Genomic DNA, 22,470 nt, shown 5'->3' with positions numbered 1-22,470 from the left:
AGTAAATTCACGTGCCTATGAGAGCCAAGGTAACAAAGTCAGAAGGGTCCAAGCAGAGAGGACTGCTGCTTTGAAGCGCAGCAGCATTGTCTGGTTCACAGAGATAACCTGGGGCACCAGTGGGACACGCAGCTCCTCGAGGACACTGATCTGGCTAGACCTTGCTCCAAGTACGACCAGTGGCGCGCATGGTGCATCACAATCCCCCACTACTGATGAGCAAAACCACTGCCTTTGTTTCAAGCTGGAATAATTTTCAGAGAAAAATAGCAGCGAGGCTGCTAGAGGCTGTATGGGGGTGGTTGCAATCCAAACTTGACACCAGTGATTGAATTGAAGAATCTGCCTTGTGCCAGCTGGGCAGAGAAACGAGTGCCACGGATATCACAGACACAGATGTGATGCTGGAGATGAGCATGCCCCTAGCATGGCACATCTGCAGGGACAGCACAGTTCAGTGACACAGACTCCCTCCTGAGAATGGGAATCTCCGGGTTTCTTGCTCTGCCACGTGCTGTGGCCCTTGGAAAAAAAAAACCCTGAACTTTCCTCCTCCTTTGGTGACTTCTCTCTTACAACGAAGCTCTCAGAGGGTGGCTTTGCACCCTACTATTATGGTGAAATCAAATTTGAATCGATTTCCCCCAGCTACCACCAATAATAAAAAAGGTGATAATACCAGTAGTAGTAACAAAATTTTTGCACATATGCTCCCTGAAAAAATGCAACAAGGGACATTCTGGCAGCAGAATCATATGTCACCTCCTCTTTTGGGAGCAAAAGCAGAACACGTGACATACACTTTCAATCAAACCCCACAACTCCCAAATTACAAACAGCAATAGCTGTAAAGGTCCATTCACCTATTCTCAACCTAGTGGTTATTTTATGAAAATGTTTAGCCAGTACTGTAGTGTTCTAAAATGTAATAATTTATTCTATGTTTATGAGTACTCCTGAAACAGAAAGGGCAATAATTCAGCAATGCCACTGATTATAAAACTTTGACCCTGTACTAAATAAAGATGGTATAATTTCTAGGTTTCTCCTTAGAATTTGGATATTACAAACCCATTGAATATTACAGTGCCACAAGTAGCTATTCAACAGTTAATTCCTATTCAGGAATTAAATCCTTTTTTTTTCATATTTTAATGAATTTTCTCCAAACCGGTAAAATGTGTAGACTTTTAATTCTGACCACAGAAAGCAGCGATTGAACAAAAATAATAATAGCTGCACAATACTTCCTCATTCCACCACCTCAGTAACAGTGCTACAAACAAAACCTCCCCACATGATAAATGTTATTACAAACTATTTCCATCCACAAAGCCAAACCATTCCCTCCATCAGCACTCGCCAAGCATCGGCAGCTCCCAAGCACATGCCAACCACCTTCTCTGACACACAGCCGACTCCACCTTTGACATGGGCAGAGAGACCTTCAGCCACCGCGGGCAAAGATGGCACATTTAGCATGGAGAGAGACGGGTGTAAGAAAAGGGGATAAACCACAGCTCTCAGTGATGAGCCAAAGGAGCCGATTCGCAACTCCACAGCATTGCGATGGTTGTGAGGATGATAGGAACTACTCATCTTCAAGTGCTCCTTTTAAAGAGAGAGGTTGGATGAACAAGCTGGAGAGGCAAGATGTGGTGTGCTTGCCGAGATTTGGGGACAAAGGCCAGCTCATTTTAATACAATGATATGCAGATGGCTTTGCTTTTTCAAATATACTTAAGCTGCTCTTTGAGACTTGTGCGTGCTCTCCTCCCGGCATTAAAATATATTCATATTCCACGTGTGAAATGCCTCGTACAGCACAGCAGCAGAGACAGTATGCTTAAGTGATCAAAGCACCTTTCATAGCTCTACTACTAGCACTGACAAACAGACCTGTTTTACAAATGCTTTGGTTTATAATCTCAGCGAGAGATGACATGTTTTCCTCCTCCACTCCCAGGCTGGATAGCAAAGTGGCACACGCCGACACTCACCTAGGAAGCCCTCTTCATCCACAATGATGGTGTAGTCCTCCGGGGTTTCTGTGAGGCTGAAGAACTTGCATCTGGCAAAGGTAAACAGCAGGAGGACATGATTAGCTGCAGAACTGAGTGGAGCCTGGTCTTCCACCAAAACCAGAGGTCCTTTCCCACCCAAGCTGTGCCGGAGGAAAGAGTCACGGTCTGGTGTGTATGGAGAGGCCTGAGGCATTAACAGACCTGGATTTTATTCCTGGCTTAGCCACTCACACTGCGTGACCCACATTCCCTGCTGCCTTCCTGTGCACCACGGAGCTGGTAAAACACTTATTATTTTTATGACTTAGTTCTTAGTTACTTTTCTTAATTACCATATCCCTTAAGGCTTCCTGTCACAGCCCAGGACCTGCTGTATTGCACTCACACAGAGCAAAAGGCTTTGCTCACTGGTCACTCCAACGCTCTCCAGAAGCCTTCCCATGCTTCCCACGTGCACCCGTCTTCCCTATTTACCCACTGAAGTTTCTCGCCTTGTCAAGGTTTGACATCTTATCTCTCAACCAAGCCCCAGTATCTCTTCTTACTGCTTGAGAGGCTTTTCCCCACCAGCAGACAGCATCCCAATTTCCTTCGCTGGTCCTTGCCCCTTCCCTCAGTAGATGCCTCCCTTCCCTAGGGAGCTCCAGGTGAAGAGACAAGCGGTAGGGGCCATCGAGCACATGAACACAAGGTCGAGCTTCCCCCCCCACCCCCCGCCAATCTCCTATTGTCTCCGTTCTGCTTTGTGCTCATCTTTTGACACCGCAGGCCATGTGCGGCACAGCCTCTCCATCTCATTCAGCACTGAGCACAATGTCACCTCTAACATGAGATACAAAATAAATGTGACATGGGATTCTTCCACTGGAGACACACAAACAAAAAAAGCCTCAGCCTTAAGGTTTAACACCACATACAGCTGAAAAGGTTTTTTCCCTGACACACCAACATATGCACAGCAACATCTACTTAAAAAACCCAAAGCTTTCTCCAGCTTCTATCCAATTGGTCCCCAGCAACGGCAGGAAGGTTTGCACAACCTTCTGCAAGCTCACGTTCACCTTCAGCGGAGCACCCACTTGTCGAGCATCAGCACAGTGCTGGCTGGCTCCCCTGACCCATGCAGTGCTCCTGCCCCCCCAGGAGCGTGCCACAGCACGTGGACTGTGTTTGCCACCCAAAATACAGGAGAAATTTTTCCCTCTAGGAACCTACATTGGGTGCAACAGGAAGAGCCTGTGTCTATAAGGACCAAAGAGCAGGATTTCGCAGTTACGCTGCAGTGCTATGAGATTTATCTGAGGCAACCCACAGAAAATACTTTAAACACTGGAAAAAGAAAGAATGTTCTTAAGGCCCCCAAATTTCACGGTGTGTTCGCAGTATAGTTGCTGCATGGAGCACAGTTCAGCAGGACTCAGTAACCAGGGACTACCAGGGCTCCTCAGCACTGCTGAGCATCTGTGTCCCAAAGTCTTCAGGACTTCTGAAAGCCAGGAACCCCCAACTGGTGGCTCAAGACATCAAAAAAATGGAAGCATTCACTTGATTAGAGAATCAGACTAAAAACTATCTTAAGTGTTCTTTTGACTGGCTGAGAAGAACAAAGACTGCAGCTATCCCCTCCAAAAACAACAGGGAGAAAAATGAGATGACTGCTACCCTCCCCCTCACCTCATCAGGAAAACTGGAAGAAACAACATGCAGCTCCGGTAGCGATGTGCCATGGCACCAACAGGACTTCGTGTAAAAGGAAAGTATCAGACAACCTGCCTCTAGAGAGCTGTCCTGTTCTCCTAGAAGCATCCGTCATGACAATCAAGCATGACACTCTCCCTCCTAGCACAGACATATCACTTTTAAAATACAGAAGTGGCCCCACCACAACAGAAACCACAACTTAATTATTTTGTGTCATTGGTAATAGCTACTGTGACAGCCACATTTACTAACTCGACTCTCTCCAGGAATAGCGCCAAGAGAACCAGGAAACAGTAGCAGCCCAAATTTTTTAACTCACTTCTTAACTGCACAAGGATGTCTGTGATGGGTGATCCAAGCTAGGGAAAAAGGACTTCTGGGATGCTGCTGCAGGTGGCTCCCAGGAGGTATAAGTATTTATTATTTAGCAGATTAATTCCCTGGAGAAGGCACTGAAATAAAATTCTCTGCCACTACTACCCCACCGAGCCACATGCATGCTGACTACAGAAAAAACAGTGGTCTTAAAGGAGGAAACATTAATATTAAAAAAAAAAAATTAAAAAAAAAAAAATTTTTCCTGATCTGTGATGGCATTTATGGAGAAATTCTGTTCCAGAACAGTAATACACGTCTGCGTGCACACATTGACCCCAGCAGAAAAAGCATGATTGTGACAGATGCCATTTTCTTAGCACACATCTAAAAGTGATGATATTTAAGGGATACGTACAGATGAAATCCCCTAATTGCTGGCTCAGAACACATGTCAAAGCCTCACATCTTCATACACCGGCTCAAAGCCCAATCCCCACCTCACTGCAATTCTGTAAAAGGTCAGAAGCATAGAGCCATCTGAATTTAAAAGCAAAGTCTTTGCACCAGCGCAGAGAAGACCAGTGGTTCTTGTAGTATACATTCACTTTGTTCAAGTCAATGATGCACTCTTTTTCCCAGGGAAAAGCTAAAAATGAAAAATTGGAATTGCAAACATTATGTGATAAATTACAGCATGGAAAATTTCCTTACCATCACATGCTGTTAAAACTCAAGTCCTCGCCCTCAAAGCTGCGCCTCAGCACAGATTTGTAAAAATCTACTTCCACTGCGAGTGCAATTCAAAAATTGTGTCTTGAATCATCAGTGACAGAAGGAACTCAATGTCATATTTCTCTCGTGCACTATACTACACGTGCCTCTTCCATTCACGTTATTCCAATCATTTCTCTTTGCTCTTACACCAGTTCTCGATAAGCGGAATGCCAACAGCATCTTCTGTTATCACACCAAAGCCAAGAAAGGAAAAGAATTGCCCTTTAATCATTTTGAGACATCAGGCAAACAGTATTTCTCTAAGTACGTGTGGAAAGCATATATGTAGGAAGACAATATTTTTAGTTTCCTAATAGCCAAACCTCGGGTAGATTCTTCTGGATTTCTGCCTTCTTCGTGTTTCAGCACATTTCCACTTCAGCACTGTTGCTGACTTCGACTGCCTGACAACATATGTCTTTTTCTGGCAACGCAGCAAATGTAGACCAATCTATTATTAGATTAGATCTTTGAAACTGCAAAGCTTACACTGTGTATGGAAGTAATACCCAAGCTTGCACAGAGCAGGAAAGCATGTGTAGGATGCAGCAACAGCATCATTTCAGTTTGCAAACAGCACTCAAGTCTCCACGGGAGAAGAAAGCAGGCAGGAAAGCGTACTGGTTGGCCTCACTTGCAGGTCTGCACCACAAGTGTCTCCTCAAGACATTTGGTCCCCAGGACTGCCTAGATCACAAGGGCCATAATACCGGAATGGACGCGACTTCCATCGGTTCTGGGTCACACACAAAGCATTCTTTGTGGGAATACTGCTATGGGTCATCTGAAAGTTCGGCGCAGATGATGCTCTTCTAAGGAAGCCCCAAGTCCTCTCTTCTCATTGATAAGGAAACTGGTTAGTTAATTGTTGCCTTGGCAGGGTAAAATGTTGCAAAGCTGTTTGTTCTATGGAAAAGATCCTTCCCAGAAGCAGGTGGGTGGCTGGCCTCCCCACATGTCAGAAACCACGGCCAAATGCCATTCGAAAACAACATAATGCCTAAAAGGCATTCAAATGCAAAGTTTGGAGGTAACCCAAAAGTTTGCAAAGAAGCAGTTGAACTGAATGTGAATTAAGAAGCAGCAGTGGAAAGTTGATCTGACTGAATATGAAAAACATAATTTGTTGGGTTTTATTCCAGGCTGTCTTCTCATTTTAGATGAGAAGAGATTTGTATGCTTCACTCTGTACATTATCATGATAATATATATTCTTAGTACAGAAAGACAGTCTCATGCTAATCATCTAATTCTTGGTGATCTTAACTTCTTTGCAGTTTTATAAATAATGACAAGAGGTGGATTCTAGTACGACATATTGTGAAATGTATTTAGGAAAGCAGTAAAGAACACTTGTGCTGTTAATGCGTTTTGACATATTTGTGTAACATGTTAAGTACTTTACACCATCTAATTACAAGACTATACAGTCAAATGGCACTGAAAATTGCAAACAGTGAAATGGTTGGTGTTTTCTAAACAGCATATTTGTTTGTTAGCCAAAACACTTTGGCACCTTTTTGGTGGGACTGATAAAACACAGCTTAGCTGAACTCCAAAGACAAAAAAAAGCCCCTTGCAATAGGTGTCAGCTGACTTTCCACTCACCGCTCAGATCAGAAAGTGGTGGGTTCACCTTTCTTACAGTAACTTAATTCTGCAGCCCGATACTAGAAGGCTGCTACCCTGTTAAAAGGAACATTATTGTTCGCATGAGCTGTTTAAACAAACTCTGCACTACCGTCCCTACCACGGGAAACACTAAAGATGTCACAGCACTGTTAGAAACGGTCAAAGGACAGCGGCAACATTCGTTCCAGTCATTAGTTGTGCTCAGATCTGGGACAGAGACATTAGCAAATACAATCAGGGACCGCCTAAAGAGTCACTGTGATAGCAGAGTTTGGTTCATTACAGAAAGTTAATCATTTTCAAAACCAACACAGAACAAAACTAACAGATTTGTGGCCAAGGAAAGCAAGTATTTGTGAAGAGACATAAATTCAGGGAAATCCTACAGACTGTGCTATGCCAAAACTTCCAACATGATAACCATGATGGTCTTGTCTAATCCATAACAATAATAATGACAGTTTAAGCTACAGCTTACATTGTGTGAAGTTAGAAAGGGGGACCTTCAGTCAACTCCTCTCCTTGCTACTTTTGTGTAGCCAGGGAAGTTATCTAAGCCTTTAGACTTTGAGACAACTGGGAGCAGAATAATAGAAAAATGATCAGCACCCTGAAGGAACAAATCAAGACAAAACACAAAAAGAATGACCTGCAATACCGACAATAAAATAAATAAACAAATGGATGCGGAAGTGCTGAAGAAGATACTAATCTTAAGTACAGCTTACTGATAAAGCCAGGACACATGGCAAAAATAAACAAAGATTATTCAAAGAAAAAGTCAACTGGGTGTCTCCCATTTTGGCCTTCTAAAACCAGTATCAAACTGTGGTTCAAGTCTTCATCAGAACAGTTCCATGTGGTCTGGATCACAAGAGCGCACGCAAATCAAGTTACTGCTGCACATGAAATATTAGCAGTAGCTTGAAACAATACCAGCTAGCAATTCTGATACGATATCTATTTTTATGGAGTCAGGCTTGGTTGGTCCAGACTTCCCAAGCTGCAAAATAAACAAAGCTACGACATTCAAGAGTTATCCTGCAACACAACCACAGGAGATTATTTTTTTTGTTCTACAAACACACACTTGGAGTTTATTTCGTATGACTAGCAAAGACCAATTCATGATGCTTTCACTAGTCAAAGCACAGCGTTTGCAGTATTGATTTCTAAAAATGTTGCTTGGGATGCTAAAACATATCTTTCCTTCATTTGTCATGACAGCATTTTCTTTAGTACTTCCTAAAAAAACAATTACAAAGCAACATGCAACTTGGCTGGTTTATTTTCCCTCCTTCAGCAGACTTCCACTCTCATATTTAGGAAGATTCTGTAAGAAAATCTGTTTTATCTCGAGTTATGTGTAGAAAAAAATTCTTGCCAAATGTGAAGAGAGAAGCAAAAACTACACTGAAGTAGTAGTAAGAAAATACACCATGTGAAGAAACTAAGGCATGTTACATGCTGGAATGGAGTGGAAAGCCCAGCTTACTGAAGGAAACTATGTAAGAGAGATGAAAAGGTCTGAGTCCACCCAAGTGCGGCTCCATCTGATGAATGTGAACGATGCTGGTTTCCCATCCCAGCACAACTGCCAACAGGCAAAGAGGCTGCGCTGCTTAGCAGAGATGTACTCCAGGACGTATAAATGCAGTTTAAGACCGTGCAAGTGTTATTGTGCTCATCTGTTATTTGTCCATTGCAGGAGCTAAATATAGAGATTTTTTTTCATGAGCTCAATGAGAACAATACACAAACAAATTATTTTAGGTGTGGACATGCTGAAGGTAACACATCTTCTATACCTAAGACTTGTCCTGGGCATGAATCTGCAGAATAATTTACTGACCTGATGTAATTAAAAGTTATTCTTAGCACAGATTTTTCTTCCTGGGTCATAAATTATTTCAAGTGAGCTCTGCTGTGCAATTTTTACTTGGTACGTCACCACTCACCACCTATATTAGTGAATGGGGCTGAATCAAAAACCTGGATCTGAAATTTACTGCTCTGGCCGGTGCCCAGATGACGCAAGTGCCAGGTGCTTGGCACGAGTCCTTCCTTCCACATGCTGAGAAAAGTCACCCAGTTACCTCCAAATGGCTCACTTGCACTTTGGGACTCCAGTCTGCAAGGCACCATGTAAGCATCCTCAAAGATAAGGGTGCTCAAGGGTGCAAAGCACAAGGACAGGAGCCTGCAGCAGATCTGCACCCATGTTGCACCTCACTTCAGGCAACCACAGGGTGTCATTCTTTAGGTTTTAGCATTTACTGGTTATTTACAAGGGCACGGAGTGACAGGACAAGGGGGAATAGCTTTAAAGTAAAAGAGGGTAGATTTAGATTAGATACAAGGAAGAAATTTTTTATGATGAGGGTGGTGAGGCACTGGACCAGGTTGTCCAGAGGAGTTGTGGATGGCCCATCCCTGGAAGCGTTCAAGGCCAGGTTGGATGGGGCTTTGGGCAACCTGGTCTAGTGGAGGGTGTCATCAGCCTACGAGTGAACACGAACAGAGTGAAGTACAGATCTTTACCCCCTGACTGTATGGAAAACATCAGCATGCTTGCTTGTAGGGAAACACAGCCATAAAGTCAATAACGGGTGCTCCTTCTCACTCAAAACCATTTCCCATTTTTCTCATAACAAAAATTTGGCAACTTTATGTTCTGTGAGAACAATAATTATTAGCTGATTTTGCCCACCTGTCCAGAACTCAAAATCACGAGGCTGCTCCGATAAGGGCAGGGAGCAGGCAAAGTTAAAGCCACAGCTTCCCTCACACCTTGGGATTTCTCGGTGCATGGAACAAGGAGGTGACAACTGGGTGCATGGCTACGGCTACAGGCAGTAACTTTGCAGGGTCTTTGATGGGACGCCTGCTATTCACCCCAGGAACATCCTGGTGGGCATTCAGAGCTGTTGGGCATCTGGGCGATGAGCACTGGGCACCTGCCTGGGGTCAGTACGCATTATTATGGTGAAAACCTTTTTGCAGCTCTGGTTTCACAGAACTCAAGGTAAACTGAGCACAAGTCTATTTCTTGATGTTAAAACCAGCTTTAAAAGGCTTGCTGTCAAGCCTCTGAGGAGTATTTAAGAAACAAGCCTTCCACAGTCATTGGAGCTGACGTGCCCAGAGAGCCCCCCTGGCTCGGGAGTCCTGCGACACGGGCCAGGCGTGATGCAATGCCGTGCACAGCGAGCACACGTTGCCAGAGTCACAAGATGTGAGACAAAGCTCAGATACTCTTCCCAAGTCAGTATTTGTCCTGTGCTGCCCCTTTCTACCAAATGGTGCATAAATTTCTACTGATTTAGATGGTCTTACACAGCTCTAAGTAAACACTGGTAGGGTGACAATCTGTTTGCATTGCAGGAGAAGCACTGAAGCATGTTTGCAACAGAGGCTGGTAAAACACGTCAGTGCTATCCCTGATCTAACATGCCATCCTGCCAGCTCACGAGTGCTCCCAGGATCTGCTTTTTTTCCTCCCAACTGTTAATGCAAGTCAGAGCTGATGTTGAGTTTTCACTAGAAGGAGCCTCCCTTGGCTTGACTACAGCCCTGCTTGCAACTTAAGGAGTTCTACTTGCAATATAAGAGAATTAAGTGAATTGAAGCCAAGGAGTTTAGTGAATCCTGTCTTCATGAGTTCATGGCTTCCCAGTTATTGGGATACATAAGCAAAACCCAGCTGTAGGAATGGGTCTTGCACAGAGTTGGTTTTGAGTCACTAAAGACTCTACATTCCCAAAAGGCAAAGTGTGTAAAGAAAGCAAATTTTTGTTCTGAACACCGAAAATATGGATGAGTAAATCTTCTTCCTCTAGCCATCACTGCTGATTGACCTGTATATCATAGAAACTCAACTTGAAAAAGTGAACTTTCAGGGAAAGCCATGTAATGCAAATTTGAATTCAGGAGGAAAACAAAACAAAAAACCAAACCAAAACTTGCAATGTTCACGAAAATATAACTAAAAAGAGCCCAAGAACTCAGTGGCTTACTGAGTTAAAAAGAAGCCATAGAAACGTGTTTTTTGTCCATGCAATTCACTGAACATAACCCAGTTAGTGGTTTGCACCGGCTTTCTTCCCAACTCTTCCTACTTTCATCGAACCTAACACTAGCTTCACTCAATACAAAATGGGCAAAGGAGAAAAGCAGAGGATATTTTTCTTTACAGAAATCTGCCTTTAACACTATTATCTGAAAGAACAGCAGTAGGGTGTCTCTGTATCACACAAGACTCCAATTAGGATTGCTTTGCTCTGTCTGTACTCAGCTTTTCACTGTGGGCTCTGGGCATGTTTCTGTAGCTCCTGCCAGGGCGGTGCAGAGCCGCAGAGGACTACCAGGCAGTTCTGCAGTCCCACAAAGCCGGGAGGACTGATAGAAAAAAATTACTTGTCAAAGTGAAATACTTGGAGGCTGAGCACTAGGTAAAATGAGCAAAAGTCAAGCTAAGGCAGAAGGTGAGGCACAAGAGAAAATGCCAGAGCCACGTCTCTGCCCACAGCAGGAAGCGGGTCTCTCCAAGAGCCAAAGCAGCAACAGCACTGCCGGCATCAGTGGTATCAAGAGCCTTGAACATGGACCAGCCAGGGCCGTACTAAGCACTGCTGAGGTGCTGTCTGTGCGATGCTGACCTGCCATAACCATTAGTGGGAACCATAATGACCATTAACATGCAGGAGGAGCAAGGACGCCTGCTCTCAGCCCAGAGCGCTTTAGGGATAACAGAATACTGCCCGCAGGGCCTCTGTGCGCATTCTCCTCTGTTAACCTAAAACCTGTATGTAAACGGATTTTCTCCCCTTCTGCCCCTCCCAAAGAATTTTATTAGGATCAAGTGTGAGAAGGGACTAAGACCCTAGCACCATGAATGGTGTCACAGCCCTCAGACCCAAGAGATGTGAGAGCAGCCGATAATAGAAATATTCAAAAGATAAAGTAGCCTTAGATAACACGTTCCTCCAGTTATTGCAGCCAACTACGTGAGGACAGTCACAAAACAGGCTGTAATCACTAAGGCAGATCCTGCTTTAGAAGTGAAAGCACCCCAAGCCTGGTTACGTTCCCAGCCTCCATGCCTGGTGGGATGGGAGCAGCTCTTTCCCAGCGCGAAGGCAGGCGGTAACACACCTCCTGGGTTACAGGATCCAGCCCCAAAGGCTGCAGGCGTATTTCCATGTGCGAGGAGGTAAGCAGGGGAGGCTGGGGCCATTGCTACTGACCTAAGCCTACACGGCAGCAAGGAAAGCTCTCTCCTTTAGGCAAACCCATAAGCTACATCAGGAGTTATTTTAGTCTACCAATTTAGATTGCAATGTCTTTGGATTTACAAACAGGAAAATGAGACAAGACTCTCATCCACTTAAAAAAAACGAAAAAACAAACACCACCAACAAACCAAAAGACCAACAAAAAAAACAACCCACACCAAACTGCCAGGGTTATGTTACTAGCTCCAGAAACTCCAACCAAACACCTTGTTCCATACTGGTCCTATGGGCCAGCCTATGACTCAGTTTCCATTTGTGATACAGGTCTAAAACCATCCCTGTTGACAAGTATGAGGATATAAAACCTAACCAAACCACATCATATTCTCATTTATTGTGCTAATGGGAACTAAATGAGCATCTCAGGCATCACTTTGCTCATGTTTTATTGCTCTTCTACCTCCAGCTTTTTTTTTTGAACCAATATATCAGAAACAAAGCAATGTTAGAGCAATAGTAAAAATGTCTGAATCCCCAAACTTGCAAAAATCATAAAATTATTTGCAAAGATGAAACTACTATCTGATGCGTAGTGCAGTGCTGCCTGTACTAATTTCCTTCTCCAAGGACAATGGTAAAAGTGTACATCGCTTCTTATTCAAGTCCTTTAATTTGTTCCTTTTGGTTTGATGCCCCCCCAAAGCATCTTTAACAGTATTGTTTACAGTTTTATCATTGTTAATGACAGGAAAGTGATTTTGGTTGGATGGGGCTTTGGGCATCCGGGTCTAGTGGAGGGTGTCCCTGCCCATGGCATGGGGCTTGGAACTAGATGGGCTTTGGGGTCCCTTCCAACCCAAACTGTTCTGTGACTCTGTGATTTCTCAAATCTCCATAGAGGGTCAATGAATCAAAATGACAGCTCTTTGCTTCGGGAGAGAACGCTGTAATCAAATCTTTGAAGGGGAAGTTAGAGCAGTGAATTAAAAGGAAGCTTAATTTGTGTGCATTGGAAAAGGATTCATTTATTATCTAACAATTAACTAATTGATCCAGACACACCTTTTCCTCTTCTCTCTTTGCTATCCCAGCCTGCCAGCACTCTTAAAAGCCCATCTGTTGGGAGCCAACTTACCCACACAAGGGATGCAAAAGCAATTCTTTCCATTTGAAGTAGCCCATCATTTATTTAAGCAGAAGGTAACCATGCTATAAAAACTTTTTCTTTACAGTAGTAACAGTATCCCCTGGTCACTGTCAGAGCTGAACTTACTTTCGGCACAAGAAAGAGAGCTGGAGTACAACACAGGATTTTCCTTAACCCCCAAATTATCTTCTACAAATCAGAAACTGAACTGAGAAACACATTGCAGATGTGGGTGTGGGACCTAAGGTTTACAGTTGAAAACAAAGCATGATTTAATGTACAACAAAGGCTCATGAGCACATTTTACCAACTGAACCCAGAAGGATTATCCTATGAAGACAATGCAAATGCTGAGAAAAAGAGTAAGCCCTGTTTCCTTTCCTCTTCCAAATCAGGCACTATACATCAGTACTGGCAAGTTTTATTCTCTCTTACATTACTCCTTCAATGCCCTCTGCTGCAGAATATTGACTTTGAAATCCTACCAACAATAAAATACAACTGAGTTTTCATAAGTGCAGTGCTACCGCACATCCAAACCCAAATATTTGGGGTACATAGTAGCTATTATTGTGTTCAGCTAAAAACCAATGATTATTTTGTGGACAACACTGAAAAACACAGACTGCAGAACATATGCTTTTTATTTCAAAGATGGGAGAAACCCAGGCTCAACCCAACGGGGGCAAGAGGTTCTTACGATATTGCTCCAAGATACAAAGAAAGGAGGAAGAAACAGCAAAACTGTTGTGGACTGGAATTGATGAACTTGTTTCCCTGCAGGAACCATAAACACAATTTTCCCAGCATGGGACATAATAGTTCTCCCACAAATTACTAAAATATATTTCCAGCGCTCAATATAGAAAGCTAGATGCACAAGAAATGTTTGCAGCTTCAATGCAGGCAGTAATTGAGAACATGTGTGGCAGGGGGATTGAATGGGGAGGAGGAGAGCGAGCAAGCCATACTCCATTGAAATGGAGCAGCAGGAGAAGCACATTTCAGTCCTCATCGTTTTCAAAGAGCTTCCATTTGCAAGAGGGTCCAAACCCCTGTGTTATAACTCCATTCAAGGGGGAATGCTGTTGAGTCAGCACATCAACCCCAAATTTAATGTACATTAACTATTAAAATCCATTGATGAGCCTGAATTTAAAACAAAACAAAACAAAACCAACAACTTTCATCAACTTTCCCTTAAGCACAGAGAATGGGTTTAGTTTCTTGTGTGAATTAAGAAGACATTTGCAGGAAAAGCTACCTTGACTCCTCTCATTCTCTTGGGCTCTGCTTTTGGGTCCTACCCAACATGGGTATTAACTAGTCCAGCAGTGAAGAAGATTTCTGTATTTCAAGCAGTATTTCTGTATATTCTAACTGACATTATGTGCAAAATAGCTTTGTAGGTGTGCCTGTGGGCAGCTTTACACGAACCTGTAGTTAAGGTGTTTACCAAATCTACCACACTTAGAGGGACTGAAAGGAAGCTTCATTTGCTTCCTTTGCTAATTAAGCAAAAGGAAGCTGCTCTCGTGCCAGTTCTGTGTTTTTTTGGATAAAGTCCCCTGTACACGTAAGCAAAGGGGAAAATGCATTTCAAGAATTCTATTTTTTTAAAGTAAGTCAATACTGACAACCCACAAAGTTTCAGCCTTGAAAATGCCAGCCAGTATTATTTTTAACAATGCTCTTCCAAAACGCTCTTTCTAAATTGGTCTTTTCAGGCTGCAAAGGAAGAGCCCACGGTAAAGGTAGAAGCATCAAACTTCTTCCCAGGCCTACCAAGAAAAACATGATAAATTATTCAGCAAGTGAGCATTACATGGCTCAGATTAAATTCTGCAGTTTCTGAATATTGTCTCTGATAATCCAGCTGCTAGATCAACATCCAACTAGATCAACATCCAAAACAAAAGCCAGAGTTCCTGGAGAAGTGAAGTCCACTGATAATGCAGAGTGGGTCACTGTTTGGGTCAGAAACAGGACCATGGCCAGTTTTCCACAAGCCCACAGACATTTCTTGCTGCTCGGGCACTCTGAAGGAACATTACAGACGCTCCATAGGGCTTAGCCTCGCTGGGTCTGTCTCAGATCCCTGCAGGGCCACCAGCGTGAAAAGTGTCAAACAAGCTCAAAAGCAGCTCAAATCAGGGCCTCAATCAATGCTCCAAAAGTCTCCAGAAATTAATGGAGTTACTTGTTCCCTCACTGTGTTCTGGGGCTTTGGATAGGTTTGTTGGCTACTTTAACTGGCTGCACTGTACCCGCAGTGCCTTCATATTTAGCTTTTGACCCTTTCAAAGTTTCAGCACAAGACTCTCATGCTCTCTGCTCTAGCACAATGAGGCTCAGACATTTCTAGGCAGCATGTGACACAAAGCGTGCATTAGGAATACTGTTTTGTAAGGCTGTTAAGTTTGCTGAGTGATGAGAAAGCAGCTACTTAGAGCCAAGGATTCATAAACTCAGTTTCCACCTAAAGATCTTAAAATGCCTGGTGACTGAGTAATAAGATGGCAGGTGAAATACAAAGTCAATAAATGGAAATTAATGCATACTGGGGGAAAATAATTTAAATTCTGAATGAAGAATGACAGGCTCTAAATGAGCTATTACGACTAAGGAAAGAGATTCTGGAGTCACCACAGGCTGTTCTCCGAAAGGGTCAAGGCTTTCAAGGAAGCTGAGAGAACAGGAGTAACCAGGCAGGGAGGCAAGAACATCTCATTACCCCCCAGCAGAAATCCAGCACATACCCAGCTGCCAAGTACTTCATGACCAAACCATCCCAAGGCGACCCAACGGGTTGGAATTCAATAGGAAGAAGCACAGAGAAGGAGCCAAGGGTGATCCAAGGTCTGGAACACTGCACAGATGAGAACTGTCCAACTGCAAGAAACAAGGCCTCAGTGTGGGATTACGGGAGAAGTTATTACGGCCAAGGTGATTAAAGAAGAATTATTCACTGTTGCACAATGTGTGAAAGTGGGGCATGCCATGAAGTGATCTGAGAGCACAAAGTTTCCCATTTAAAAACCTGCACGATTGTGTCCTGCACGTATATGAGAGAGGGATGGCCAGACAATAACACAAAAGCCAATATGCGCAGGGAAGAGATGGGTTCAAGGAAGAAGAGTTCACTGGTGAACACAGTGCCCCTGATGAAATCTTCCCTTTAGGACATCTCTTACACTTCTGGCTCTGGGAGGATGCTCCAGGGTACATAGACAAGCCCTGTTTCACTTCCCTGAGCAGCACAATCAGTGCTACGGGGAGACAGTGCTGGGCGAGATGGCTTTTTGCTTTGACCAACCTCGTATTCCAAAAGGATGCACAGCTCAAAGCAAGAGTAGACAGGAAGATACAGCCTGAAATAAATACCTGCAAGTCTTGATTTTTTTTTTTTTCTTTAGGAAGTACTTGTGCAATTCTGGCAATCTCTGACACCTGCCATGCTTCAGCTAACTGGCTGGAGGGTGAAAACCCCAAACATGCAGTCACAGAGCAAAGCCCTCTCCATGTCATTGCACCCTCTTGGTCTTTCTAGGCACGTATCCTGGAGGGACAACTCATGCTGAGTTGCCACCCTGGGGAGAAACTTGTCAGCCCTTTCCCAGGGTGGGGAAGAGAGAATTACCAGCACCGAGTTGGTTGTCTGGCTAAGGTACATCAGATTCAACCACAGAGAACTCCATGTTTCAAATCCTGATTCTCAAAGTCATACTTCTGAGCCTGTATGCCAGGATGGGTAAAAGGGGAGTGTGAGCCAAAAGCCAGGAAAAGCCTGTTTAAAGACATACCCTCTTCTGGCATAGCTCTCACGGTTACTAAATTTGTAAAGTTTTTTTCAGACAAGATGAACTGTGCTGGGGAAGGGGGATAGGACAGAACGGTATCAGAAAAAAAGTCAGCATTTTAGTAATGGTTTAGAGGTTTCAGCTACCAGAGATCAGTGTTAACTGTCACCTTAGTCAAATTAAAAAGCATCTAAATGGCAGTGGTCTATGTTTTAGAGAGGCATTTAAAGTCTATGGGAAGAAATACAATGCATTTAACACGCTGGGAAAACCTTTCCACAAGCAGACTAGCAAGAAATTAAGGTAGTTCTAAGTGAGAGCCTGAGGGCGCAGACAACATCTTTCCATTTCCAATTGTCTCGGACAATTTGGAAGTGAAAGGAAATGCTGCGCCCGGGGCAGGTTTTAATACTTTAACTAACAGATTTTTCCCTGCCCTACCCTCTTTGCTTTAAAATGTAGATGAATCAAGCACAGAACCATTTAAAATAGTACTTCACATGAAATAATTGCCATTTCAGTTTATGTTTTACTGCATTGTTCATTCCATGCTTCCCCACAGAGAAGGGGAGGAAGAGAAAAGGAAAGAGGAGATGTTTCAGTAACCAACGTAAACATGTTCTCTGGAAGCAGCCAAAGATTGCAAAATGGCCAGGCCTTACGAAGACCCAACAGGCTGTAACCATCTATTTATGTCCTGTCCTCACCAAGTGCTGTGCAGGGTAAGTATGAAAATAGATTGAAAAAATTAAAGCAACAAAATAACAGCTGTCAAAGATTTACAGAAAATTAAAATTGTGAAAGCACTAGCTGGGATTAAAAAAAACCATAACAAAACTACACAATCCTCCTCCTGTAAGGGTTTGGGGAAGAACAAGTACTCTCAGAATGATACAAGGCTGATCAAGACATCTCCAAAGTATGAGAATTTAATGAGTAATAGTCTTGGATCTTCCGCTGTGTGTGGTTGTGATGAGACCCACCAAAACCAAACAAGGGTAAGGCTGGGCAGTATCAGTACTGCCTCCATCCCAGGCAGCTGCCTGGGAGTACTCCTGACTTCAGTCTTCCTTCCAACCAGTAAGTGATCAAGTGGACACAACAAAAAATACACCGATGGACGTTGCTTTTATATAGTTTTCATCAATAAAGAAGTTTAAACCATCAGATGACTCAAAAAGGGAAGATGAGACACCTCCAGAGAGGTCTTGAGACACCTCAAGTACCCGTGACCCCTGTGTGCTCACACCACGCTGGCTGGGCTGAAAAGCCCCAAAGGGAAAGTTCCTCTGCTATAGAAAAACGCAACCAGCTCAGGCACCCAAGAGCTCGAGTCTCCAACACTGGTAGTGTCCAACTCGGAAAGGAAACAAGTCAAAACGCCAGTAAGCTGAGCTTTTAATAGAAAAGGCTCTTCTGTCACCTGAGTTCTGTACTTACTTTTTAACTTAAGCACTTCAGCAATATGAGATTCCAGGAATGTAAGTATCTATAGATCTAAGGGAAACCACAGTCCTGTGAACTGAGGGATATGTTTGACGTATGTTAACAATCTGTTTCCACTCAAATCAGGATTTAAAACACACTTTACAGATACAGATGAGGATTCTCATTTGTTGCCTGCATGAGTCCTTTCTGCCAATGGTATTTCAAAACGCTTCCAAGCGTGATCATAAGACAGAAGTTTATTGGTTCATGTGGGTGAAAAACCTAAATTTTGCTTAATGCTTCCTGAAGAGTCCGATCAAAAGTTTGTTCTTCTGAGGAACCAAAATTAGGATAAATGACAAAAACTTGAGGTGAGATGCAGCCCTGGACTTTGGGCAATATAATGCAAGACGCAAAGGTACCAATGAAAACGTATAGCCCAACTCACATAATACAATTCTCCCTCCTCCACAGCCAGCGAATAGTTGCGATTAGCACCATCAGAAAGCGCGCTCTCAAAAATATTCTTAGGTCACAGAAAACACTTGAATATCCTCAAAGAAGATACAAAACTAAGTACAGCGTTGAACTAAGACAATCAGAGGTGGAATAAGAACTACAGAACACACAAGTTCTTGCCAGGCTGTGAGCGGCCCTGATAGGGAACTGCTAAATTACTATTGTTGAGGAACAAAAGAAGAAAAGACTCTTAGAAAGGCACAGTTCCACCTGGCTCCTATTTGCTGCTTTTCACAAGTAGACCTCAAAGCACTTTCTAAAGAAAGTCAGTATCAATATCAGGTTTTATTGCATCTCAGCTTCACAGGACAAAGCACAAGTGTCGTAATTCTCTCCGGCCTCACACAGCCCAGACAGGTCTGAACATTTAGTGCTCTTCCAGCAAGTCCTCTAGTAGAATAAACAGTTCATAACAGTTAAAGAACATTTTTAACCTATGCTGAGGATAGAGAGAGCACAGCCTTTGGCAATACACAAGACTTTGCTTTCGAGCCAAGACACTGCTTTTTTCACAGCAGAAAAACAGGAACAAACCCACCAGGTATTGCTGTCTGCATGCTCCACACAGTGAGAAAGCAGTGAGGAGATGAGAAAACAGTACGGTCCCACAGGACAGCAGGGTCTGACCCAAACCACCAGCACCCTGACATCCGCATCCACAGGTCAGTCCAAGCAATGGCATAAAAGCCAGAAAAGGAAGTAATGACCTGAAAAATAAAATTCAGTCCTGTACAGAGGATGAATATGAATAAGATTTTTTAAGCATGACTAGGGATCTACACTTGATTTGGTCTGACGTGGTACACAGGTCTCCAGCAGGATCTGGCCTCCAGTAACCAGATGTCTCCAAGCAGCAGCTTCAGGAGGTTTCTGCAAACACATGTTGCCTGTGCTCCGGTCCCAGAGAGCATTTGGACGATTTAGAAGAAAACTGTCTGGAACCAAGACTTCACTGCTGGGGGGAACAGAGAGTGCAGGACAGTCTGGGGAAGGTAGAACTCTCTCTCAACATGGACGACTTCTGTTTTGCTGAGCCCAAGGCTTTACTGTCAAGCTCACACTTTGAGATACAGTCTGCAGGCTTTGTTCTGGCAGCAATTAATTGGCTTAGTCACCATTTTTTTTCCTCCTGTCGTTGACCTATGTCAGTAAGTAAACAACAGGAGTTTTCTGATCAGACAAAGAGTGAGGGGGTGGAAGCTGCTCAAAGAACAGAAAACAATCATAAATGAACCTCTGATCTTAGTGGCTGTTATAAATCAAGAGGGGGAGCAACAGAGAAGGTGCTAAGAAACCCACTGGTTATTGCACAAGCTTTTCTTCACTCAGTGCCAAGATTCAAATCCCACTGGAAGGTTAGGAACAAAACAGCCTTCTCCACAGCTATGACAGTGTGCCCAGTTGCCAAGCCAAGAGTCGCCTTTGTTATTCCAGTTCAAGATACTGCATTAATGTACCTACATTACCATAGACAAGTCCTCAGCCTCCACCATGTCCATCTTGGTCCAAATCTAGAGCATTTGCTATTATTCTCAAGCCAGAATATCTCAATACACAATTCTGGTCTATTCTGCCCCACTCTTCTCCCACTGCCTAAACTCTGCCGAGCAGCCCTTCCTTCCCCACCACCTTCGCTGTGCGGATGGGAAGTTGCACAGACTATGGTGGCTGCTAAAGATGAGCAGCCACACACTTCAGATGCAATGTCCTTGGGGCAAGCACTATCTGTAAACCTCAGCAGGATCCTGTTCCACAGTTAAACACATCTGATCTTGTCACAGAGAGATATCTACTTGAAACATAACAATGCAATGATTAAAATTAGATGTGGTGCAAGTCATAGTAGTTCGGGGGTGACGAATGTCACACATGGGGCGTTCTGGATGAAGTAACTTATTTTCAAATATCTGTACAATTAAAATTTCCTTAAGTAGCAACAAAAGCAAAACTAAAAAACATAATTGAGTACTTGTGTATTAAACGAACTAGACAACATCGTATTTTTCCCTGTAGGTTATTTCCAGATCCGCTTACACAGCCCTTCATAAAGGCCTGCTGAAGACATCAATCAAGCTTTCCTAACGCAGAATGACTGATTTCTCTGGCCATCAAGAATACATTTATATCTCAAAGAACTGAATAAATCCAGCAGAGGGAAGCTACCATTCATTTATTTGCCAGCAAGTTCTTTGCCATGTTGCCTTTTGCTCCTCTGCTAAAATGAGTACTTCTATGAGTTGCAGAATGATCCTCTGACATACAAAGCAGTCAATTCCTATCACACCAAAGAGTCCAAACAGCATTTTGCACCATAAACAACAATTTCACCCACGGATTTAGGTGCTATTTGCTGTGAGCGTGGGATCAAAAGTCTGGTCCATGATGGAAGCTGCAAGGAGGCTGGTAGGCATGTCTATGCATTGCTGTCTCCTGCAGATCTGGCACAGCAACATGAATGTTTTGGGAATGTGAATTTTTAATTGCTGTCTTCCCTATTACCACATTTCACTGTTTTACCTCAATAGAGGGTTGACATGTCCAGGAGGCGTTTGGAGAAATTGTGCCTGCACTCTAGCAGAAGCAGCGTGATCCAGGGTCACCCACCTAGACGTTCCTCCAGGTAGGCGGCAGCTGCTGAGAGCGGTGAACTGGCTGTGAGCTGGGGAGCTGCCTTGCAGGTAGATGGGGCCAAGTCATGAGTCACTGAAGCTGCCCAGTGTGGAAAAGGAGCAATGACCTACTGAAGGAACTAAGATATTATTAAGATGAGAAGTTCTGCTTTTTTTCTTGCTGTTCAACTGCTCAGCAGCAAGTGGAGCATGGAAGAGATGATCACTCTCTTCCCAAAGACAGGGCAGGAAACATTAGGGAAAGAAGTACTGATAGATCCCCTATTTTGGGTATAGTTTTAAAGAGAAAGGCAGTTTTAATGCAAACACACTGTGCCACTTGTCTCTTCCATCTAAGTTTTTGACCTATTGGCTCAATGTTAAATGTCGGAGTTGGAGGTTTCAAAGGTACTAAATTGATATATGTTTCATTACAATGAGTGCTGGATAGAACAGGAAAACCTGTCTGCAGCAGCGCTGAGGGAAAGGCTGTAATGAAAGCACAAACCTTAACAGACAGCAAAGAATCCATGAAAGGCATGTGCTGACCACGGGAAACCTCAGGGCTCACACCATACTAAACTCCAGAGAGTCTTGCTGCAAGAGAAAGCAAGAGGAAACCAGATTTGCAAGTTTGGCTGCTCATTTTCATCAGAGATGTGCAGCCTGGGCATGCTTTGCAAGGCAGAGTCCTAGCTGGTTTAGAAATCCCACATAAAGCTGTGGGGTTTCTTTACATCAATTGCCTGAAAGGGCTGGAAAACCCAGTAGTGAGTGTCTCCAGCTGAGGGAAGAGCATATGGACTGCTGTGCTGGTGGGAGAGAGCTGTTCCAGTGCCTGGGGACACAAATACATTAAAACCACCATCCCAGATAGGAACCAGACCTGACCCAAACCCAGTAGCCTATACACAGGCACCCGCACGTCCACATAAGAAGTAGGGTCTGTCCCCGTGCTCACTCTGGGGAGATTGTCATGACTGAGGGGCATCTCTGGCAAAGGACAGGGCTCAGCCAACCCTCCTGCCCTGCCAGGTCACAGCAGGCTTCGCTTCCCTCCTGGACCTCCTCGTTCATTTTGGAAGGAGCTCTCCTCTGCTAAGAAGCAGGGGCATCCAACATCAGCTCTGTGATTTTTGGAGGAGAGAAGGAAAGCCTGAGTATGAGTTTTTGAAGGTTGAGGACTGGCAAACTTTCATTAAAGCACACTAAAAGTTTTCAGTTACCTCAACATCTGCCTGTATAAATATAACATTTCTCTCAAAGTCAACAGTGGTCTGTTTT

The 22,470-nt window shown here is 43.7% G+C and overlaps 1 protein-coding gene across 1 annotated transcript in view; it reads right to left on the bottom strand.

Annotated features, from left to right (window-relative positions):
- The window catches only part of CASTOR2 (cytosolic arginine sensor for mTORC1 subunit 2), a 133,083-nt gene that overhangs the window by 66,491 nt on the left and 44,122 nt on the right, over positions 1-22,470 (bottom strand). Inside the window, exon 2 of the mRNA XM_054847675.1 lies at positions 2,001-2,071. Within this exon, the coding sequence (XP_054703650.1) occupies positions 2,001-2,071 (71 nt within the window). The remainder of the gene's footprint in view (positions 1-2,000; positions 2,072-22,470) is intronic.

The sequence above is a fragment of the Grus americana genome, chromosome 19 (assembly GCF_028858705.1).
Source record: "Grus americana isolate bGruAme1 chromosome 19, bGruAme1.mat, whole genome shotgun sequence".
NCBI lineage: Eukaryota > Metazoa > Chordata > Aves > Gruiformes > Gruidae > Grus > Grus americana.
The sequence above is the reverse complement of the archived record's forward strand: the minus strand, read 5'-3'. Positions and strand labels throughout refer to the sequence as shown.